Source organism: Ranitomeya variabilis, chromosome 2, assembly GCF_051348905.1.
Source record: "Ranitomeya variabilis isolate aRanVar5 chromosome 2, aRanVar5.hap1, whole genome shotgun sequence".
Lineage (NCBI taxonomy): Eukaryota > Metazoa > Chordata > Amphibia > Anura > Dendrobatidae > Ranitomeya > Ranitomeya variabilis.
The window spans coordinates 921,645,466-921,671,414 of NC_135233.1; the positions used below are offsets into that span (position 1 = coordinate 921,645,466).

The 25,949-nt window shown below is 39.7% G+C and overlaps 1 protein-coding gene across 1 annotated transcript in view; it reads left to right on the forward strand.

Moving 5' to 3' along the window:
- Positions 1–25,949, forward strand: part of SI (sucrase-isomaltase) — a 349,991-nt gene that overhangs the window by 287,694 nt on the left and 36,348 nt on the right. The window contains exons 56-62 of the mRNA XM_077290631.1: positions 438–548; positions 737–799; positions 2,322–2,438; positions 2,753–2,837; positions 5,770–5,908; positions 12,316–12,449; positions 19,523–19,557. Of these exons, the coding sequence (XP_077146746.1) occupies positions 438–548; positions 737–799; positions 2,322–2,438; positions 2,753–2,837; positions 5,770–5,908; positions 12,316–12,449; positions 19,523–19,557 (684 nt within the window). The remainder of the gene's footprint in view (positions 1–437; positions 549–736; positions 800–2,321; positions 2,439–2,752; positions 2,838–5,769; positions 5,909–12,315; positions 12,450–19,522; positions 19,558–25,949) is intronic.

Below are 25,949 nucleotides of genomic sequence, written 5' to 3' on the forward strand. Positions count from 1 at the left end.
AATTTGGGCCAAATATTTGCTCTACGCTACACTCTGAAAGTTTGCAGAAAAAGTTCAAACATTCAACATACCATCATTCATCACTTTGCATTTGACTGTTTCTTATTTTTGCAGACCCCTTTACCATGATGGATGGTTTCTGATGAAATAGTACTTTTGCCACAATCACACTCTTCCCTATGCCATATCTAAGAATATGACATCCATCCAATAGAAAGAATGAGTTTTATAATGATTTCTGGTCATGGTAGATTATCATGTCCACTTATTTTAGTTACATGTGAGAAAGATGTTACCGTTTCTGTTACCGGAACATATGGGATTTTTAATCTTTAAATTACTTGATAAAATCTGAACATATGCACAAATACATAAGAAAAACTATATTTCTATATTTTTCATATTTACTTGCCTGACATGACGTTTCTTTATTATAGGATCCAGCTATTGCAGGAAATGAGACTGAACCGTACCCTGCTTTCACAAATGGAAAGGACAAGGATGTGTTTATAAAATGGGATGACAAAAGTGACATTGTGTGGGGCAAGGTATGGTACAACCAAAAAATGTCATTGGTATATGCAGATATGGAATGTATATTATATTACTGTATATTTAGTTTGAAATGTAGTACACATTGTTTTTCAAATTGCACATACAATGTGGTAATGTTTCATTTTGGTGCGATATCAAGAATAAATATATATTTTTTTCATTGTGATTTTATTTTTATCAGGTGTGGCCAGATTTACCTAATATAGACATTGATAACTCACTTGGTTGGGATGAGCAAGTTCAAGTAAGTAAATTTACAATAGAAAAAATATAACCTCACTGTAGAAATACATTTCTAAATTACAGTATACTAGTCGCTAGCCAGTGGTCATTGGGAGTGTTTGTTCTTTATATTTGTAGCTCCTTAACCATCCCAATAAGGTTTTAGGCTTCTATCAGTAAAAAAGAAATAAAAATAATCATTATTTAGATAATAATAGTAGATTCTGTAGCACCAGGCGCTCTCTTTAGTTGTCCATCAAATGAATTGTCAAGTGATTGACCATAAAACTATTTCCTCTCTCGTGTATCGCACATCTAACTGCAGTATCTGAGAGGAACCACATCTGGAGCAGAAAGGACCAAAGAGACAACTAGCGTCATGAGAAGGGGCTAGGAAGCAATAGGCTGTTATAGTATAGAAGAGGGTGAACTTACCCAGCAAGGTCCAGTGAAATGTGTAGCACAATGTATGTGCCACAATATGCTCTTAAGAGGAATGGATTTTTTTATGTTCTTGAAGCCATCTTAAAATGTTAGGACTGGAGTTGTCCAAGCTTAGATGTGATAAAATAGCTCACTTAGAAAATACCCCATCACTCCATAACTGCTTCTCAGGAAGTTTCATTAGCCTTGGTTAACTGCCCTGCAATGATGATTTTATAATTAAATGCATGCAACCTCTGCAGTCAATCATTAGCCTGGGCATTCATGTGTTAATCATTGCATATGGCAGCGATTAACTATAGCACTCACATTCAAGAAACTGGTACGTCATCACTAGAGATGACCAGCACTTGCTGAGTAAGCTGCAGAGGGAACCCGGCTTCCTGGATTGCGCTGGCCGATCAGTTGATCGGCACCATAGCTACATGTGTCGTGGCTGCATCACGTTCATGACAAATGCATGCAGAGCCTGTTTGTTGGCCTCTCCATGCATGTGTTGTGACTGTCACACAGCTGCGACACATGCAGCTGCAGCGCGATCCAGGAAGCCGGGTTCCCTCTGCATCTTTTTCAGCAAGAACTATAGCTTGCCTAATAAGAGGGAACCCGTGCAAATTCGCTCATCTCTAGTCATCACTTCTGGACAGCTAACAAGAGAGATACCAGGGGAGTATGAATAATTTTCTTATACTATCAGATTCCCTTATGTTAAGAGAAAAAAAAATAAAGTGAGAGTAAGAGGGAAAAAAATCAAGATTGTAAAAATCTCTGAAAAAATGATTACATGTTTTCAACTACTTCTCCATACATTCTCTATGGAGCTGCTTGAGAAAGCTGAGCACAGTGCTTAACAGCTCCATAGGCAGTAAATGGAGCAGTAGTCGAACATGCACACTGTAGATCCATCCTAACAAGGGACCCAAGCACTCTGACCACCATCAGCAAGTTGTTACCTATACTATGGAGAGGCGATAACTTGTTTTCACCCAAGAACCCCCGTTAAGACTAGTAAGTCATGAACACGTGTATAAGTGTGCAATTATAACATTTGCTAAAGTATTACAAGCTGCTCTAACTGAATATGTATATTTTGTATTTAGCTGTACAGAGCTCATGTAGGGTTCCCAGATTTTTTTAAGAATGTGACAGTAGAATGGTGGAAACAAGAAGTGAAAGATTACAGAGAAAAGCATATTAGATTTGATGGTCTTTGGATTGTAAGTATGATTATTTTTTTAGTTTGCATTACAAATGTAATTTTATGTATTAATTTAAAAAAAAAATCAAAAATAAATTAAATTGCTCTTATCTTTTTCAATGTTTAAATTGAGATACAATGTTTGAAATTCAAAATGGTTTTCATTTTGGAGAAATAGCTTGTGGTTATAATAAGTTAAGCTTATTTTGTTAATATTTTTACTGTTTAATTTTTTTCATTTGCCGATTTGCTAAAATTTGTAATTATAATATGTTTGTCTTAGAACATTCAGGCTAAAATGCATATATCTTTATTGAGACTTTCTATTTCTAGGATATGAATGAACCTGCAAGTTTTGTGCATGGATCTGTCGCTGGTTGTAGAAATCAAACCCTGAACAAGCCTCCATACATGCCAGGTATGGGAGTTTATGTCTTATCTAAAAAATATGTTTGCAATCAGTTATATATACCGTATATGATTAGAAGGAACAAAAGCAAGGTAACATAAATGTTTGCACTCGCAGATATATATATATATATATATATATATATATATATATATATATATATATATATATATATATATGTATTTACAGTGCCTTGCGAAAGTATTCGGCCCCCTGGAACTTTTCAACCTTTTCCCACATATCGTGCTTCAAACATAAAGATACCAAATGTAAATTTTTTGTGAAGAATCAACAACAAGTGGAACACAATTGTGAAGTTGAATGAAATGCATTGGTTATTTTACATTTTTTTGGAAATTGAAAAACTGAAAAGTGAGGCGTGCAATATTATTCGGTCCCTTTAACTTAATACTTTGTTGCCCCACCTTTTGCTACGTTTACAGCTGCAAATCTCTATCAGTTTTGTAAATCAAGAGACTGAAATTCTTGCCCATTCTTCCTTGGCAAACAGCTCAGTGTGGTTTGATGGAGATCATTTGTGAACAGCAGTTTTCCGCTCTTTCCACAGATTCTCGATTGGATTGAGGTCTGGACTTTGACTTGGCCATTCTAACACCTGGATACGTTTATTTGTGAACCATTTAATTGTAGATTTTGCTTTATGTTTGGGATCATTGTCTTGTTGGAAGACAAATCTCTGTCCCAGTCTCAGGTCTTTTGCAGACTCCAACAGGTTTTCTGCAAGAATGGTCCTGTATTTGGCTCCATCCATCTTCCCATCAATTTTAACCATCTTCCCTGCCCCTGCTGAAGAAAGAGCAGGCCCAAACCATAATGCTGCCACTACCATGGTTGACAGTGGGGATGGTGTGTTCAGGGTGATAAGCTGTGTTGCCTTTTCGCCAAACATATTGTTTGGCATTGTTGAAAAAAGTTCGATTTTAGTTTCATCTGACCAGAGCACCTTCTTCCACATGTTTGGTGTGTCTCGCAGGTGGCTTGTTGCAAACTTTAAACAACACTTTTTATGGGTATTTTTGAGAATTGACTTTCTTCTTGCCACTCTTCCAGAAAGGTTAGATTTGTGCAGTGTACAACTGATTGTTGTCCTATGGACAGACTGTCCCACCTCAGCTGTAGATCTCTGCAGTTCATCCAGAGTGACCGGAGTAATTTTCATTTTTGCGCTTTCGTTTTTTGCTCCCCCTTTTCAGAGTTATAGCCTTTTTATCTTGCAGTAAAAATGGCGATATGAGGGCTTTTTTTGTGGGACTAGTTGTACTTTTGAACAACACCATTGGTTTTAACATGTGTACTGGAAAACAGGAATAAAATTCCAAGAGTGGTGAAATTGCAAAAAAAGTGCAATTCCACAATTGTTTTTTTTTTTTACTATGTTCACTAAATGCTAAAGCTGACCTACCATTATGATTCCCCAGGTCATTATGCGTTCATAGACACCAAACATGTCTAGGTTCTTTTTTATTTCAGTGGTGAAAAAAATGTCAAAGTTTGTTAAAAAAAAAAAAATTGTGCCATTTTTCGATACCCATAGCATCATCATTTTTCATTATCTCGCGTTGGGTCGGGGCTTATTTTTTGCAAGCCTAGCTGACATTTTTAGTCATACAATTTTGGTACAGATTTGATCATTTGATTGCCCGTTATTGCATTTTAATGCAATGTTGCGGCTACCAAAAAAATGTAATTCTGGCATTTTGACTCTTATTCTCATTACGCCGTTTAGCGATCTGGTAATTCCTTTTTTATATGGATAGATTGGGCAATTCTAAATGCAGCAATACCAAATATGTGTATGTTTGATTTTTTTTATTGTTTTATTTTGAATGGGGAAAAAGGGGGGTGATTTTGAACTTTTATATTTTTTTACTTTTTTATATTTTAAAAACTTTTTTTTTTACTTTTGACATGCTTCAATAGTCTTCATTGGAGACTAGAAGCTGCCATAATCTGAGCTGGCGATGCTACATGCAGGCGATGATCAGATCGCCTGTATACAGTATAGCAGAATTGCTTACTTGCTATAAGCTTCGACCACCAGGCGGGGCTCATAGCAATCTGGCAGTGACAACCATAGAGGTCTGTAGGACACCTCTGATTGTCATGCCAACCCATCGGTGACCTGCGATCACATGATGGGGATCACCGATGGGCAGATTTCCGGCACGATTGCCGGAAGCGCCTTTTAAATGCCGCTGTCAGAGTTTGATAATGGCATTTAACCGGTAAATAGCTTCGGTGGATCGCGATTCCACCTGTGGCTGTTCCGGGCACATGTCAGCTGTTCAAACAGCTGACATGTGTCGGGAAAGATGTGGGCTCACTGCCGAAGGCCACATCAAAGGGAGGGTGTTTGACATCGGCGTACTCTTACGCCCAATGTCGGAATGAAGTTAACCCAGTAAGTAAAAAAAAGCACACAGAAAAAAAAATTGAAAAAACTCTGCAACAATTTCCCTTTTTTAACCATTTCATAAAAAAAAATTAATCCACACTGATCCACTGTAATCCAAATGGAGGGCCTACAACAATTCCCATCTTCTTCAGCCAGTGTATGGAACCCTTTTTAGACAATAAATCTTGAAACATTGGAGCAGCAGCCACTAGCAGATTTAATGCTTACCCCACAATACCCGGCCGCTGAGGATGTTACCTCAGTTCACAGGCAGGTGTGACATTTTTTCTAATAAAGGACTTTTGTGTGTGTTTATATCATTTTACTACAGGGGGGTGGTAATGGGGGGTCTCATGGACGACAGTAATGGATGATCCTAACCTCTAGTATTAAAATCTTGCCATGACACATTTATTATATTATAATGTCTGTTTTCATCATGATACTTGTAGTATATAATGTTATAATTTTTATGCATTGCCTCATATGTAAAATCTGTCACTACTATATAACATTTGCTTTTAGCCCTGAATTCAAAAAGTGAAGGATTGCAGCATAAGACTATATGTATGGACAGTCAACAATTCCTCCCTGATGGCACCCCAGTGAGACATTACGATGTTCACAATTTGTATGGATGGTCCCATGCTAAACCTACTCATGAGTAAGTGTAATAATTTTAATATGTAGTTTTACTAACAAAGCTGTTTAGAATAAAACCAGCCACATGTAGGTATATTCTTATTATTCAACTCTCTACCAATTTTTCAAAGGAGAAAATAGACAATTACATTACTGCAATTATGCTGCTTAAATAAAAGAGTCTAAGAGCATATCTAATTAGGCTAAATGTTAACACCATAAAGTTAACACAAAAAGAGCCATATACTGTATATTTCCAAATAATAAATATTAATTTTGTATATGGCAATTTCCATACAATAAAAACCAAAGAAAGAAACATAATGATCAAATACCCTGCGGTAAATAAATAGCATAGTGCATGAAAATAATATACAGTATGTAGTTAACATGTTTTTTGGTAAAAAAAAAAATGTGAACGCCATCCCGCCTCGTCAAGGCAACCGTAACTGGGACAGCCACACCTCTAATATTAAAACATTGCCATATGTCAAGTGACATGCATGTTGATGAGGGCTGAGACGGACTGAGCCCAATTAGTGGACACACAGCCGAGGGAAATCACAAAAACAATGCCCAACTCAAAAGAAAGGCAAGCCACACCTTTATATGCACATGATGCAGAAAGACAGAATAATAAACCCAAAGGTACGAACTGGGACGAAACATCGCAGGAGCCCATATGGGCTAATAAACCACAATATTTTGTCTAAGACGGAGTGCTGTCTTCATGTTTTTGTACTATGTACTATATTTTAAATAATTCAACTGCCTTTTGTAAATATGTATTTCTTCATCAACAAATCAGCAAGGATTCTGGATTTCACAGACCTGTTGTTTATTTTTTTAAGAAGCCCTATGTAGCCCCAGAGAATATAATACAAATCCCATAGAAATATAATGTAGCCCTCTAGAGAATATGATACAGCCCACCTCCCCATATAATATAATGCAGCCCCCCAGAGAATATACTACAACCCCCATAGAATATAATGTAGCCCCAGAAAATATAATACAGCCCTCCCATAGAATATAATGTAGCCCATAGGGAATATAATACAGCCCCCATAGAATATAATGTAGCCCCCCCAGAGAATATAATACAGCCCACTTCCCCATAAAATATAATGTAGCCCCATCAAAGAGTATGATGCAGTCCCCCATAGAATATAATACAGCCCCCATATAATGCAATTCAGCCCCTTCATAGAATATAATACAGCGCCCCATAGAATGTAATAAAGCCCCCATAGACTATAATACAGCCTCCCCATAGTATGTAATACAGCCCCCCATAGAATATAATACAGCACCCCATAGAATATAATACAGCCCCCCATAGAATGTAATACAGCCCCATAGAATATAATACAGCCTCAGAAAATATAATACAGCCCTCCCATAGAATATATTGTAGCCCCTAGAGAATATAATACAGCCCACCTCCCCATAGAATATAATGTAGCCCCATCAAAGAGTATGATGCATTCCTCCCCCATAGAATATAATACAGGCTCCCATAGAATGTAATACAGACCCCCATAGAATATAATACAGCCTCTCAATAGAATATAATACAGCCACCTATAGAATGTAATACAGCCTCCCATAGAATATAATCCAGCCCACATAGAATGTAATGCAGCCCCCCATAGAATGTAATACAGCCTCCATAGAATATAATACAGCACCCCATAGAATGTAATACAGCCCCCATAGAATATAATACAGCCCCCCCATAGAATGTAATACAGCCCCCCCATATAATGTAATACAGACCCCCATAGAATATAATGCAGCACTCCATAGAATGTAGTACAGCCCACCATATAATGTAATACAACCCCCCATAGAATATAATACAGCCCCCCATAGAATGTAATACAGCCCCCCATAGAATATCATAGATCCCCCATAGAATGTAATAGATCCCCCATAGAATGTAATACAGCACCCCATAGAATGTAATAAAGCACCCTATAGAATATAATACAGCTTCCCACCCCAAGAATGGCCCCACAGTCCAGCACTCATTGAGAGACTAAAAAAAGCACAAACAATCCTCACTTCTACTCGTGCACCACGCTGCCCCTGGCTCTGGTCTCAGCAGCTTCAGTCTGCCCAGCCACACAGCAGGTATGCGATGATGTGACATCATCGCACACCTGCAACCTGCAATGTCAGCAGCAGAGGGGAATGGTGAGAGAGGGAGAATCAGCTGACGCTCTCTCCTCCATCATTGCATTGAACTGTACCAGTGTCATAGGCACCAGTATAGTTGAATGCGCTGTGGGGGGCAGTCAGCGTTGGTGGTGTGGACTTGGCGCTGGTGGGGGGGAGTCGGCGCTGGTGGCAGGTGACTGGCTGGGGGCCCCTGGTCTGCCTGCCACTAACAGCAGCCCTGCCTCAGATGCAGGGCCGTTTTTGACCCCGAAAGTTGCAACGCCACTACTTCCTGAATGAATTTGGAGGAGCGCTCCTGATCCTGACCCTCCCCCCTCCAAAAAGACAACAGATTTCCTGGATTGTCTAATCGAGGGGAGGGGAGGTTGAATTAAAAAAAATGTTCTTCCCCATCTTGGTGCCACCCTCTGCAGCCCGGCGCCCTACGCATGTACCCTCCAGTGCCTAATAGAAAATACAGCTCTGGCCCTCCTACTCTACACTCATTACCAGAATTGATTACATCTGTTTGAACTCATAACCTGTATAAATTGCATCTGTTCTAAGGACACTGGGGACAAAATTGTAGACCTGCACAAGACTGGAATGGGCAACAGGACAATAGGCACGAAGCTTTGGAGAAACACATGATGACTGTCAATATTCCTTGGTCTAGGATTTCATGCAAGATCTCACTTTATGGGGTAAGGATGACTCTGAAAAAGGTCAGGAATCAGCCCAGAATTACATGGGAGGACCTAGTCAATGACCTGAAGAGAGCTGGGACCACAGTCTAAAACATTACCATTAGAAACCTACACTGCCGTCATGGATTAAAATACTGTAGGGCACACAAAGTCTCAATGCTCATGTCAGCACATATCCAGGCCCATTTGAAGCTCGCCAATAACCATCTGGATTATCCAGAGGAGACACGGGAGAAGGTCATGTGGTCAGATGAGACCAAAATAGAACTTTTGGGTATCAACTCCAATCCGTGTTTGAAGGAAGAAAAAGGATGAGTACAACCCTAAGAATACCATCCCAACCATGAAGCATGGTGGGGAAACATCATAATTTGGGGGTGCTTTTCTGCAAAGGGGACATGATGACTGCACAATATTGAAGGAAGGATAGATGGGGCCATATATCGTGAGATTTTGGCCAACAACCTCCTTCTCTCAGTAAGAGCATTGAATATGAGTTGTGGCTGGGTCTTGAAGCATGACAATGACCCAAAATACACAGCCAGGGCAACTAAAGAGTGGCACTGTAAGAAGCATTTCAAGGTCGTGGAGTGGCCTAGCCAGTCTCCAGACATGAACCCAGTAGAAAATCATTGGAAGAAGCTGAAACTCAATGTTGCCCAGACACAGCTCTGAAACTTGAAAGATCTGGAGAAGATATGTTTGGATAAATAGGCCAAAATCCCTGCTGTAGTGTGTGCAAACTTGGTCAAGAACTACAGGAAACGTTCGACCTCTGAAATAGCAAACAAATGTTTCTGTACCAAATATTAAGTTCGGTTTTTCAATTGTATCATTTACTTATTTCATGCAATAAAATGCTAATGTATTATGTAAAACTGATACAATGTGATTTTCAGAATTTTTTTTAAGATTCTGTCTCTCCCAGTTTTATATATTTACAATGTCATATTTTACTTTTTAAAAATTACAAAAAGGAAAAAGCTAATTTTACGAAGGGTGCCCAAACTTTTACATACCACTGTATGTCATGGTATGCAGAGGACTAGTTTATTTTAAAGCTATATACTAATTCAGTAGGCTGGGTAACCCCTTTAATTGCTTTCAAAACATGCAAGCTTAATTTTATCAATAAGAATAATGGAACACTTTAAGCCTTTTTTAATCAGACAGTCCTATTAAAACCAATGAATATTGCCATAATGCCCCACTATATTTTATTGTTGGTGCTCGAGTCCAAACATTGATGCTCCTACAGCGTTTTTCCAGTAGAATTGCTTCTTGATTACTGTCTCATTACTTCAAGTAATCAAAACAATCCATCCCTTAATTATTTTGCCTCAGGTACTTAAAAAATTAGAAACGTTAATATTTTAACAGAATTTATGCAAAATGCAGTTGAATTACCTATTGGCTTATTGGCCACTTTATTGATGTTAATAGCAAACTTGTGTTTGCCAAAGTAAAGACATGATATATCTTAATCCGGAGTAAGAAAGTAAGCATTGAGTCTTTGATGATTAATACAATTTCATCATTCTAAAACAATCTTGACTCACTAATTTTCTTTCTAAAAACAGTGTTTTGGCAGTTAATGAAAGTCTTAATGACAATACATTAGGGATGTTTAATTTTCACTTCATTGAGCAAGAAAGAGAAAAAAAAATGAAGAAAAAGCATTTTATGGATATCCATGACCTGAAAATCCTTGCTAATTTAAATATAACTGTAATGAAAGAAAAAAATCAAGGTCACTTCCCTTTTTGATTGAAAGTAGGTTATATCTGGCAGGGAACCAACGTTTCATTATCAACCAAGATTTAAAAATGATGAGAGTGCAATAACTAACCTCATTATTTTACCCATAGATGAATGTTAAGTTGAAATGTATTGCAAAGGAAGATGAAGATGTAGATGGCATGATTTGTTTCTAATTTATCAGATGATAAAACCAGTGTTTTATATTATAACACCACTAGTAATAGCGAAAAAGTAATTTCTGCCAACATAAACCTAAATTTACACAGGGGTGTAATTTGTGGAGCTAATGTTAATTAAATTCCTACAGTAAGTGACAGTACAATCTAGGAATGTAGAAATCATGGGTTTTGACAAAACTAAATGCACTAGAATTCTGGTGCAATTTGAATCAGATAACTGGAGCGCATATCTTGCAACCCTATTTTTTTATTTTGTTTTACCTTTTTGTGGCTTTTTGACAAGGTGAAATGTGTATTTCCTGTAAGTTGGTACCTTTTAAATTGTGGCACTATACTTTACCACAATTTCAACTAAAGTCCTGATGACCATTTTCATCATGACCTCAGAGTAGCAAAAAGCAGATCCAATGAGATTTTAATGCAGGATTTTACTGGAAAATGATTTGCAGCAAATATTTTTCTCAAATTGAAGGTACTGTATTGTGCTCTGGAGTCTGGAGAGTCTTCAAAAACATTATAAATATAAGATGAGGAAGAAAAAACAACCAATACTCACCTCAATGCTCACCTCCGCTGTTCATTGTTCCCTATGTGGTCTTCATAGCCTCTTCTAACCACCGACCAAGATGAATCACTGGGAATTTTCACACTATGCCAGAACTTCGAGCCACAATTAGGCCCAGATTGTTCTTGCACATGCAAAGGGATTTCCCAGGCCTGATCGCAGTCAAGGCCTAAAGTGCATTGCATGAAGTCGTCCCAGATTTCATCATGCAGTTAGTAGAGGTGACGAAGACCATATGGGGGAGAGCGTGCACCAGGGGAAAATACCAGCTGGCTGACCACCATCTTAACATAATCGAATTGAGATGTCACCACAATAGGTTGATATATAAACAAAACATTTGTATACTCTTTTGGTGTGCTGCCTCTAGTTATTATTTTTTACTTGGATGGTTTGGTATGCACCAGGGAGGCTTGTATCTATCTATCTATCTATCTATTAGTGATGAGCGAATATACTCGTTACTGGAAATTTCCCGAGCACGCTCGGGTGTCCTCCGAGTGTTTTTTAATGCTCGGAGATTTAGTTTTCATCGCCTCAGCTGAATGATTTACAGCTATTAGCCAGGCTAAGAACATGTAGGGGTTGTCTTTTTGCTAGGGAATCCCCACATGTAATCAAGCAGGCTAGTAGCTGTAAATCATCCAGCTGCAGTGAAGAAAACTAAATCTCCGAGCACTAAAAAATACTCGGAGGACAACCTAGCGTTCTCGTGAAATCTAGAGTAATGAGTATATTCGCTCATCATTTCTATCTATCTATCTATCTATCTATCTATCTATCTATCTATCTATCTTAAATCTCTAAAAGAGATAGCAGTCTAAGCAATTGCTATGAAAAAAGTAGACTATTTATTCATATGATGGTCAAATATACAATCCACCTCTTACATAAGTATTCTTTGGAGTGCTGCTTCTTTTTGATGCCTCTTCTATCTGCTGTCTGTCTGAATCTACTCCTTTACTAGCTTCACACATAAAATAAATATGCATAAAATAAATACATAGATATATGCATATATTTATTAATATAATACGCTATGTTTTCTTCAAAGTGTTCTGCGCAATATAACTGGAAAGAGAGGCATTGTTGTCAGCCGTTCTACATTTCCAACAGTTGGACAGTGGGTAGGACATTGGCTTGGAGATAACACTGCTGCCTGGAATCAAATTGATAAATCTATTATTGGTAAGTAATAATGCAATGTGGCTGATGTAGACAATGTCATGTTGAAATTGGTACAGTAGCTGCCCGAAATACATCACAAAATATAGACGTGCACGTTATAAAAGAACATAAATGGCAGACTTTTTGCTTTCGGACTTATAAGGTAGAATAGGGACATAAAAGCCATGGTGACTAAAGTTGTTGTAAGATGCGACATAATACAGTTATTACATATTACAGACATTCATGTGCACTGATAAAACAGAGGGTCTTTAAACCTCTGCCACACAAGGAACCACTTTTCTAAAGACAGTAGATTCAACTTAACCATTTCACTTTGCCGGGAAAGTATAAATGGTGCTAAAATTATACTAGCTTATTTAGATCAGTGTAGCTGTTTTACTGAATTTTTAATTTAGTGCTGGTAATAGTCCATCAGTTTTGAAAAATTAAAAAAAACCTTTGATAACACATTTTTAAGGACTGCATTTTGGAAGAAAATATAACTTGAACATCAAACATAAATAACATTATTGTACTCAGTCATAATCATAATATATACCATATGTTTAACCTTTTTCTGGACTGGACTGAATTTTTACCATAATATAATAAAGCTGCTTTTAGAATGTGTATTTTTAGTAGCTCTGCATTTTTAAAGGCTATACACAGAAATTTTGTTTCTTTTTGTAATAGATTAGATAGATTTCTTTTTTATTATTAAAGCTTTTTTTCCCTTTCAACATTATTAGTATAACATTTTCACCTTAATTTTAGAAATATTCCAATGCAATTATTTATTTTTCCTCTATAAATACGTATGTTTATTAGGGATGAGTGAACATGCTCAGTGCTGCTCGGATATCACTGGGTGTTCAGATGTGCTCAGCACTAGGCGAGCATTGGCTGGTGCTCAAATTTGCATCTCAAATCTGGGGATCGCATGCAGGGATTGTCTGCCAGTCACTGTAATGCTGTAGTCACCTTGGTAGTGGCATTACTGATATTGGCTGGAACTATTACCTCATGAAAGTTTATAAAAGGACTTGGGGCACCACGCTCGGCTCACTGATGCCATTGCACTGCTAAGGGACAGTTCTGATTGGAGGGAGAGAGCAGCGATCAAAAATTTTCTGGATTCATTTATTCATCCATAGAGTACTAATTGCTTTGTGTTACATTTGAATGGTATATAAACTTCCAAAAAACCAGTCAAATTTTTTTTGTGGATTGAATTTGTAATCCATACAGTGTAACATGATTATTGAGTGATAAGCCAGAATCCAGCTAGACTCATGAGGAAGCGACTGGAAGAATAAGCTGATTTGACAAAAATGGTGCCAGGAGCATATGGAACGGGACCGTCTGCTTTCCCAGAAACACCCAGGTCTGAACCCAGGCCGCAGCCTTCACAGTTGGGGTTCTTGCGGACTGTGGACCAGGTCAGGAAACATGGTAGTGGGCCCTCTAGCTGCAAAATACTGAGATTTGGCATCCTAGGGAGAGGTCATTATGTATGACCGACAGCGGACATGGGGGTCCATAGAACCATTTGGGAACCATCATGATATCTTGTTCAACCAGCAGGCAATAGAGGCAGAACACTTAACTCGAAGGCAGCAAGAGCTGATGGCTGAAACCAGGGTCAAATTCCTCAAAATGTAGGGGCAACATTGCTAGTATTCTGTGGGTGTGTTCCAAGAAGGAAGGGAGCAGAATGAAACTTTTTTTAAATGAACAGGCCTGGGAGAGACCCCTTGAGTTGGCTCGAGATGGGGCCACCTCCACAAGACATTGGACCTTTCTTGGGGATTCCCCCATCCTATATGGGAGCAGGCAATTGTGCAGGTGACACAGGGATCTGTCAACCATTGCTACATGTTGGGGGCACTGGCAAAACCTGAAGCTGGGTCACTTACAGCCCTGGGAATCGAGCTCCAGGAAACAGGTGGAAGCAGTCCCCCAGCCTCTGAGGAAGGAGAAGAAGAAGCGGACATCAAAAGGATTACAGTAGTATCCTCCTTATAAATTTTTCATGGCTTTGCACCTTGTGCAAAGCTTTTATCTTTTATGAGTGTAGGATTATATCAACTACACTTTCAAAATCTTTGAATGAGGCCCACCAGTTGTTTCCTTCAATGGTCTATGGATGACTTTCCTTATAATTTATTTCTGGCTTTGCACTATTTGCAAAGCAATTATAAGTGTAAAAGTCCCACAACTACACTTTCTTCATTTATTATGAGGCACACTATATGGTGCCTTCAAGGGTGTATTTATTACCCTCCTTATAATTTTTTTCTAGCTTTGCACTGTGTACAGAGACTTTATGAGTGTAGGAGTACCACAACTACACTTTGTTCACAATGTTTGAATGAGGCACTGCAGTTGGTGCCTTCAAGGGTTTATGGATGACCCTGCTTGCAATTTTTGGCAGGCTTTGCACTTAGTGCATAACCTTTATGAGTCGAGGAGTACCACTACATGGCAGTTTGAACATAATGTGTATGAAGCCCCCTTTATGTCTAATATAGGGTGCATCTCAGTCCCTCTTCCACCTAAATTTCCATCTAATTTTGCTTCCTTCATAAATTACACTAAAATTTGCAATTTTTTATTAACAATATATACAAATGAAATAAAAAAATACATTTTGGCTTACTTATTTTTTTTAAATCCTTTCTAAAATGTGCCTTATATATAATTAATTATGCAAGAAAGAATGTTTCTTAATATTTTTTGTCCTGTAAACTCCAATTTCTCGTGGATTCTGAATGTTTTATTGTCAGTCATTAAAGTAGAATAAAAGTGTGACACCATTGTTCTGAACAGCTATCTGGGAGTCAGAGATGCTTCCATGGGTTCCCCCATGATGTTGTCCTTACATTCAGCACTTTTTCCATCCATTTCAATATTTTCACTGCCCCCCAGATCTCCTTGTAGTGTCTGCAGGAAAAATGCTTCGATTTCCCATTGACCACATTATACTCGTTACTCAAAACGAGCATCTGAGGACTAGGAATTGCTTGGTTTGTGTAACGAGCATAGGAGCATTTTAGTGCTCCCCATCCCTAATGTTTATTCAATTGTAAATGTGCATGCTATATGACATACATTTACACTTATAAGGAGGATTTGCGGATAATCTGTGCTGCTGGTATCACTACATAATAAATCCAAATCCAGTCAGAAAGTGCATGCAGTTTTTCTTTATTTAGTCATGCATTTCTTGTCCTGATGAAGAAGTATGTAGTACTTCAACACTGGATTTGGATTTATTATATGGGATACCAGCAGCACTGATTATCTGCAAATTCTCCTTATCTATGTCTTCCTGGTCTGACGACCAGTTGGACCTGCAGCAGCTGGATGTATAAGTGATTGAAATGTTGTGTATGCACAACTAACTCAGGTTAGTGTAATCTTTTAAAACACCTTTATGTCCCTTGGATAAAACCATTTTGCACTGTCTTTTTCCTCCAAGTTTTATTCTGATACATTTACTTAAAGAGTTTTAACTGTTTTTATAAATCAATAGTACATGTGAAAATCAGAAACGTTAGAAAATATCTTATCAAAGAAATCTACTTCTTTCTCTTCCTTGACTAATCGTTCATCCTCAGGGCCTTATTTGGCATTCATGCTGTCCTAAGCACTTTAAGTGGTCATGTCCTTTGCTGATAAGTCAAACTATGAGTATGTGCAAACAGCATCTTTTTTAATGCAGATGTGCTATGTAACTTGCCTGAAAAAAACACTGCAAATTATCATTAAATGCTGCAGAGAATCATTATCTGCACTTGCTGTGCATATGTTCAGTCTTTTGAGCTTATTTTAACTGCTTCAGGGTTTCAAAGACATTAAGCAGTTAAAATCGGTAACCTAACCATATTTTGAGTGGTTGCCAGTAGGAAGCCGATCACTCGTATTTACTACAATTGAAATTAAGACAAAATGGGGGCAAAAAGATATTAGAAAAGATGCAAAAAATTAAAGTCACCAAACAAAAAGGCACCAGTGTGTCCTAAAGCATCTTCCGCATGAAAAACCTCACATGATTTGCAGATGTCTAAATGTTTACATACCTTTAGATAGTAGTTAAGACACTCACACACATTAGGCTATAGTTAACTAACCCAGAGATACACAGATTTGGCCGACATTCTGATGATTGCCAGTGAGATAAGGATCCAGCATGTCTGATTTTGGACTGTGGATCCTTTTATTGTCTATGATGTCTAGTAGCAGCTTTCTCATAGAGAATACAAGACCACTTGATAAAGGGACAAATACCCTCCTGTGTATGGGGGAGAGTCAGGCGAGATGGCTGCCAGGTGAATGATGGGATAGCTGTCTATAGCGTTTGTGAGCTTTAGGGCTCCTTCGCATTTGCGCGAAATACGTCTGAGTCTCGCAGGTTAAAACCCTGCTCTGGCACCGGCACTCCAGAGCGGAACGCGCAGCTCCATGTATTGCTGTGCGGCTGCAGTGAGAAGGAGCCCTTAGTCAAATACTTGTTCAGCAGACATATTTGGCCTGAATCAGATGGCTATAATTTTAGTCTGGGACACTGACCCATTAATGATCTACTAGCAAGTCTAGTAAATTAAATATTACTACATCTACATGACTACATCACTGTAACAACTGTCGATACATGACTACATCACCAGAGTAATCGTCAATACATGACTACATCACCATAATAATCATTGGTACATGGTTACATCACCAAAACTATCTTAAGTGCACAACTACATTACCAGAACCACTGTCGGTACATGACTACATCACCAGAAAAGCCGTTGGTACATGGCCACATCACCAAGTTTAGTACAGCGATTAATTGCAATGTCAGGTCAGCCCAATATACACTTGCATCACGTGAAACTGCAGCTGTATGTCTTTAACAATGGTAAGGAGATACTATGAGTTGTTGCTACTAGCCATCATCAGACTGTGGACCATACAGAATCCAAAATACTGATGAGGTACAGGCAGTAGCTCTATTAAAGACATTTAAAAAATACCTTAACTTTTGCAAGATATTTCATATGTTTTAGGTATACTAATTCTGAGCACATTGGTGTGGATCTGGGTCCTGAGATCCCTATTGATTGCTCAAAAGATCTCATAGAATGGCACAGCTTAAGAGACAGGACCATGACTTTCTTCTGCATCCTCTCTGCACTGTGTGTGCACTAAAAGATCTTTTCAACTGTGATTGGGGTTTCAGGACCAGATTCGCCACCAATCTGATCAGAATTTTTGCACATAAATCATAAAAATTCTCCCAATAGTTTAGTTACTTTCTGAGGTGCATTTACAATGCTGCCAATAATCAGAAACCAATTATTGGTCTATCTCAACAGGCTGTCAATCACCAAATGCACAACAAAAATGTTAATTTGTGTGGTGAAATTACTTTTCAGCTTACCTAATGGAAGTCTGTCACCCCAAAATGCCAGTATAGCTTAAAGGGGTTGTCCAATCTAAATTGATGTCTGCAGTCACTCTGTGTGGCTGCAGAATTGTGAATCCATCCAGTACACGCACTGTGCAAAGCATCGATTTGTCGGTGTCTGTGTCGGAAACAGCAGTCAAGTATGCAATATGCATAATCTAGGTCCTAGAGTCTAGGACAAAACCTGTCTAGTGGGCACCACCAGAGTTACTGCAGACTTGTTATTCTAGTTCGGACAACCCCTTTAATATTTGATGTAAAATATACTTTTTAATATGTAAATGAGGGGGCTTCAGTGCATCTTTGGTGTGACCTATGACTTGATGCACACTTTTGCTCTTATATTTGCATATTAAAGCCAGTCCCTTGTATTGAATGACAGCAATCACTTAGTAAGAGAGGTAGCTGTCTGAAACTTCTTCGAATTCTATGCTTGTGATAACAATTCACACTGGATAAGCACAGGGGCGCATGCCAAGTGTCAGTATGGGTGTGTACAATGTGGATGGGGGTGTGTACTGATGTCTTATACATGCAAATACAAATGAATAAAAGTGTGCTCTTCTCCATCAAAAAGGTGAGGGAAGGTAAAAAAAAATTGTCTTCCCACTTTTTGCACCACCCAATGCAGCCCTATGGGCTAGGAAATGGACCTCGAGTGTCTAGTGACAAATACAGGCTTGTTCATTGTAAAAATGTTTAAATCACTGGTAAAATTTGTATTCAGTGAAAATGGACTTTACCATTACAGAGAACAGAAACGACAGCTGATAATTATAAGATTCTATGGAATTTTCAGAAGAATGTCTGTATCTGTCTCAAGCTTCTATTTCCTCATACCCCTACATAAGATTTTAAAAGCACTAACTATCATTCCCTATCTCAGAAGTGGGAAAAGCTCCCTTTACTAATACTATACAGATTTAACCAGTGGACCAGTGAGAAAGGTTTAAGATTAATTACATTATGTTACAAAGTTGCTTAATATTTTGGGTTCACTATTGGTTTATGGAATTAAAGCTAACATGACAGTTACTCTTTAACATCATAAATTGTATTTGATCGCCTCTAGGCAGGAAATAAAAATTAACAACATATCAAGTGAGCGTGTACAATAACTGAATGGAAAATTTAGGATATTTGTGAACTTATCTCCTTATTTAAGCATTAGGAAGTTGATTTATAACAATGCGCTAATATTTAAGTGTTGTACCAAAAAATTTCTTTTTTAGAGACTAAACTATCTTTCCGTCCTAAATACTAAATCAAGAGTGGCTATATCTCTATAGATCTTTATTCAGAATCTCTGTTACTCTGTGGACATCACAATAAAAAAAGGTTTATTCAAAGTTTCTGAAATAGATCATATTTGTTAATACAAAGATACAAAGATTTTCGATTAAAGCAAGTGTTAAAAGATTACATTTTAAAGGTGGAAAACCAGCCATTGTGATTTTTTTTTGCTATTGTCAGAAAGATGATATCAGCATTGTGAGAATAAAAATAAATACATTTTTATATGTAATTTACTTTTGTACATGTTTGCAATACAGCATCCAATATATTTCTTTCACCTTGAGAAGTTTTACAATTTTGGTAAAAGGCATGATATATTTTCCTTGTTTTCCAGGTATGATGGAGTTTAGTCTTTTCGGCATATCTTATGTAAGAAAACTTTCTCACTTACTTCTAGTATGAATTTTATAGTTTTGAAAATAGTAATTTTAAAGGGAATCTGTTTACAGTTTTTGCTAAATAACCCCGTAATACACCAAGATGGCTATATTCATCGTGGATAGCGGCAAGGACTTTGTAACTCAGCAACAGAGTCCGCTCCACAAATGGTGGATGCCAGCTACAGTGAGGAAAATAAATATTTTATGTCAATTTTGCAACTTTTTCCACCTGCAAAGAATCTAAAGGTCTGTAATTTTTTTCATACACTTCAACTGTGAGAGACAAAATCCCCCCAAAAATCAGAAAATCACAATAGAAAAACAGAACTTAATATTTGGCACAGAAACCTTTGTTTGCAATTACAGAGGTCAGATGTTTCCTGTAGTTCTTGTCCAAATTTGCACACACTACGGCAGGGATTTAGGCTCCCTACTCCATATAGATCGTCTCCAGATCTTTAAAGTTTCAGGGCTGTCACTGGGAAACATTGACTTTCAGCTCACTCTAAAGATTTTCTATTGAATTCAGGTCTGGAGACTGGCTAGGCCACTCCAGGACCATGAAATGCTTCTTGCAGAGCCATTCCTTCGTTGCTCTGGCTGTGTGTTTTTTGTCATTGACATGCTGGAAGACCTAGTCATGACTCATCTTCAATGTTTTTATTGAAGGAAGGTGGTTGTTGGCCAAAATCTTGTGATTCATGAACCATCCATCCTCTCTTTAATAAGGTGTCCCCTTTGCAGAAAAGCATGCCCATAGTATGATGTTTCCCCACCATGATTCACAGTTGGGATGGTGTTCATGGAGTTGTTCTCATCCTTCTTCTTCCTCCAAACATGACGGGTAGAGTTAATACTAAAAAGTTCTATTTTGGTCTCATCTGACCACATGACCTCCCATGCCTCCTCTGGATTATTCAGATGGTCATTGGCGAACTTCAAATGGACCTGGACTTGTGCTGATGTGAGCAGGGAGACTTTACTTGACTTGCAGGATTTTAATTCATGACAGCATAGTATGTTACTGATGGTAATGTTTGAGACTGTGGTCCCACCTCTCTTCACGTCATTGAGCAGGTCGTCCCTTGTAGTTCTGGGCTGATTCCTGACCTTTCTCAAAATCATGCTTACCGCACGAAGTGAGATCTTGCATAGAGCCCCAGACAGAGGACGATTGATAGTCATCTTGTGTTTCTTTCATTTTCTAGTAATTGTGCCAACAGTTGTTGATTTTTCCCCAAACTGTTTGCTTTCTGCCCCGTAGCACATCCCAGCTTTGTGCAGGTCTACAATTTTGCTCCTGGTGTCCTTAGACAGCTCTTTAGTCTTGGCCATGGTGGAGATTTTGGAGTGTGATTGATTGTGTAGACAGGTGTCTTTTATACAGGTAATGAGTTGAAACAGGTGCAATTAGTATAGGTAATGAGTTCAAAGTAGGAGGGCTTCTTAATAAAAACTAACAGGTCTGTGAGAGCCAAAACTGTTGCTGATTGGTACGTGATCAAATACTTATTTCATGCCATAAAATGCAATTTAATTATTTTAAAATCATACAATGTGATTTTTTTTTTCATTGTTAGATTCTGTTAGAAACTGAACTCCTCGTGTTCTCTCCCTCTACTAACCTACCTTTGCCTGACATTGCCATCTCCGTGTGTGGTTCCACCATTACTTCAAAGCAACATGCCCGCTGCCTTGTGGTCATCCTTGATTCCGAGCTTTCATTCACCCCCCACATTCGATCACTGGCTCGCTCTTCTTATCTGCATCTCAAAAACATTTCTAGAATTCGCCCTTTTCTTACTTTCGACTCTGAAAATCTCTTACTGTCTCACTTATTCATTCTCGTCTGGACTATTGTAACTCTCTACTAATCGGACTCCCTCTTACCAACTCTCCTTACAGACCACTTGCGCTCGACACCGCAACTGGGGTGTCAAAGTAACAGAATAACTTAAAGCACAAGAGTGTGTGCTGTGCCGCTTTGGCGGATGCCACTAACCACCCAGACTTGGGATAGGAAAGCGCTCTATAAGCGCACGGCGCCGCACTGGTCGCTACAGCAGTAGACGCTGTATCGTGTGTCTTTATGTTGACAGCTAGTCGGGTGCTAGACAGCAAGCATTATCATGATTCCCCAATGGCATGGGAACATCAGAAACACCAAAATAACAGACTAGCCCTCGGGTGATGGAAATTCAAGCTGACCGTGACCTAAATCTACCACACAACTAACAGTAGCCAGGAAGCATTCCTACGGCTGCCTAGATGCCATGCGCCAGCCGGAAAACTAACTACGCCTGGAAGAGGAAGGAACAGACCTGGCTTACCTCTAGTGAAATTCCCCAAAGATGATAGTAGCCCCCACATATATTAACGGTGAGTTCAGAGGAAAAGACATACACAGTATGAAGGTAGATTTAGCAAAGCGAGGTCCACTTACTAGATAGAGGAAGGATACAAAAGAGGACTTCACGGTCAGCTGAAAAACCCTTTCAAAAACCCATCCTGAAATTACTTTAAGACTCCTGTGTCAACTCATGACACAGGAGTGGCAATTTCAGTCCACAAGAGCTTCCAGTAACAGGAAATGACAAACTGTAAACTGGACAAAAAATACAAAACAAAAAGGACAAGAGTCCACTTAGCTGATCAGCAGACTGGTAGCAGGAACATGCAACTGAAAGACTCAGGTTACAATGTTGACCGGCAAGGAAGTGACTGGAGAGCAAGGCTAAATAGGGAACTCCCAAAACAGATGGAAGCAGGTGAGCTGAGGCAGAAAAGAACACACAAGTCTCCAGTACCACCAGCCACCACTAGGGGAGCCCAAAAAGCGGATCACAACAGTACCCCCCCCTTAAGGAGGGGGCACCGAACCCTCACAAGAACCGCCAGGGCGACCTGGATGAGCCCTATGAAAGGCACGAACCAAATCCGAGGCATGAACATCAGAGGCAGTTACCCAAGAATTATCTTCCTGACCATAGCCCTTCCATTTAACCAGATACTGGAGTCACCGCCTGGAAATACGGGAGTCCAAGATCTTCTCTATAACGTACTCCAATTCACCCTCAACCAGCACAGGAGCAGGAGGTTCAGCAGAAGGAACCACCGGCACCTCGTATCTCCGCAACAACGACCGATGGAAAACATTATGGATAGCGAAAGATGCCGGGAGGTCCAAACAAAAGGAAACAGGGTTAATAATCTCCAAAATCCTATAAGGACCGATGAACCGAGGCTTAAATTTAGGAGAAGAAACCCTCATTGGGACAAAACGGGAAGACAACCACACCAAGTCCCCAACACGAAGGCGAGGACCAACCCGACGCTGGCGGTTAGCAAACCGCTGAGTCCTCTCCTGGGACAAATTCAAATTGTCCACCACTTGTTCCCAAATCTGATACAACCGATCCACCACAGCATCTACTCCAGGCCAATCCAAAGACTCCGCCTGACCAGAAGAAAAACGGGGATGAAACCCCGAATTGCAAAAGAAAGGGGAAACCAAAGTGGCCGAACTAGCCCGATTATTAAGAGCAAACTCCGCCAACGGCAAAAAGGCAACCCAATCATCCTGATCCGCAGACACAAAACACCTCAAATATGTCTCCAAAGTCTGATTAGTTCGCTCCGTCTGGCCATTAGTCTGAGGATGGAAGGCAGACGAAAAAGACAAATCAATGCCCAACCTAGCACAGAATGCCCGCCAAAATCTAGAAACGAACTGGGCACCCCTATCAGAAACGATATTTTCAGGAATACCATGCAAGCGAACCACATTTTGAAAAAACAAAGGAACCAACTCAGACGAGGAAGGCAACTTCGGCAATGGCACCAAATGAACTATCTTAGAAAAACGGTCACACACCACCCAGATAACAGACATCCTCTGAGAGACAGGAAGATCAGAAATAAAGTCCATCGAGATGTGCGTCCAAGGCCTCTTCGGAATAGGCAAGGGCAACAACAACCCGCTAGCCCTAGAACAACAAGGCTTGGCCCGAGCACACACATCACAAGACTGCACAAAAACACGCACATCTCGAGACAGAGATGGCCACCAGAAGGATCTAGCCACCAAATCCCTGGTACCAAAAATTCCAGGATGACCCGCCAGCGTAGAAGAATGAACCTCCGAGATGACTCTACTGGTCCAATCATCAGGAACAAACAGTCTACCAGGTGGACAGCGATCAGGTCTATCCGCCTGAAACTCTTGCAAAGCACGTCGCAGATCTGGGGAAATAGCGGATAATATCACCCCATCCTTAAGGATACCTGTAGGTTCTGAATCACCAGGGGAATCAGGCTCAAAACTCCTAGAAAGGGCATCTGCCTTCACATTCTTAGAACCTGGTAGATATGAGACCACAAAATTAAACCGAGAGAAAAACAACGACCAGCGCGCCTGTCTAGGATTCAGGCGCCTGGCAGACTCAAGATAAATCAGATTCTTGTGATCAGTCAAAACCACCACCTGATGTCTAGCACCATCAAGCCAATGACGCCACTCCTCAAATGCCCACTTCATGGCCAAAAGCTCCCGATTACCGACATCATAATTTCTTTCGGCGGCAGAAAATTTTCGAGAAAAGAACGCACAAGGTCTCATCACTGAGCAATCGGAACTTTTCTGCGACAAAACCGCCCCCGCTCCGATCTCGGAAGCATCGACCTCAACCTGAAAGGGGAGAGAGACATCAGGCTGGCGCAACACAGGGGCAGACGAAAAGCGGTGCTTAAGTTCCCGAAAGGCCTCCACAGCGGCAGAGGACCAATTGGCAACATCAGCACCCTTCTTAGTCAAATCCGTAAGAGGCTTAGCAACACCAGAAAAACCAGTTATAAATCGACGATAAAAATTAGCAAAGCCCAAGAACTTCTGAAGACCCTTTAGAGAAGTAGGCTGCGTCCAGTCACAAATAGCCCGAACCTTGACAGGGTCCATTTCAACAGAAGAAGGGGAAAAAATGTACCCCAAAAAGGAAATCTTTTGAACCCCAAAAACACACTTAGAACCCTTTACACACAGAGAATTCTCCCGCAAGACCTGAAAAACCCTCCTGACCTGCTGAACATGAGACTCCCAGTCCTCAGAAAAAATCAAAATATCATCCAAATACACAATCATAAATTTATCCAGATATTCACGGAAAATATCATGCATAAAGGACTGAAAAACTGAAGGTGCATTAGAAAGGCCGAAAGGCATTACTAAATACTCAAAGTGGCCCTCAGGCGTATTAAATGCGGTTTTCCACTCATCCCCTTGCTTAATTCGCACCAAATTATACGCCCCACGGAGATCAATCTTGGAGAACCACTTAGCCCCCCTTATGCGAGCAAACAAATCAGTAAGCAGCGGCAACGGATACTGATATTTGACAGTAATTTTATTCAGGAGTCGATAATCAATACAAGGCCTCAGCGAGCCATCCTTTTTAGAGACAAAGAAAAACCCAGCTCCTAAAGGTGATGAAGAAGGACGAATATGTCCCTTTTCCAGGGACTCCTTAACATACTCTCGCATGGCAGCATGCTCAGGTACAGATAGGTTAAACAAACGACCCTTTGGAAATTTACTGCCTGGAATCAGATCTATGGCGCAATCACACTCTCTGTGGGGAGGGAGAGAACCAATTTTAGGCTCTTCAAAAATATCCCCAAAATCCGACAAAAATGCCGGAACCTCAGAGGGAATAGATGACGAGATAGAAACCAAAGGTATGTCCCCATGAGCCCCCCGACATCCCCAGCTTAACACAGACATAGTTTTCCAGTCCAGTACTGGGTTATGAGATTGCAACCATGGTAATCCAAGCACTAACACATCATGTAAATTATGCAACACGAGGAAGCGAATCATCTCCTGATGGTCTGGAGTCATACGCATAGTCACTTGCGTCCAGAACTGTGGTCTATTACAAGCCAGAGGTGTAGAATCAATACCCTTCAGAGGTATAGGAACTTCCAGAGGCTCCAAATCAAACCCACAGCGCCTGGCGAAGGACCAATCCATGAGACTCAGAGCGGCGCCAGAGTCCACATAGGCATCCACGGTAATAACTGATAATGAACAAATTAGAGTTACAGACAGAAGAAATTTAGACTGTAAAGTGCCAATAGAAACAGACTTGTCAACCTTCCTAGTACGTTTAGAGCATGCTGATATAACATGCGCGGAATCACCACAGTAGAAGCACAAGCCATTTTTGCGCCTATAATTCTGCCGCTCGCTTCTTGACAGAATTCTGTCACATTGCATTTTCTCTGGCGTCCCTTCAGAAGATACCGCCAAATGGTGCACGGGTTTGCGCTCCCGCAAATGCCGATCAATCTGAATCACCATTGTGATGGACTCATTCAGACCTGTGG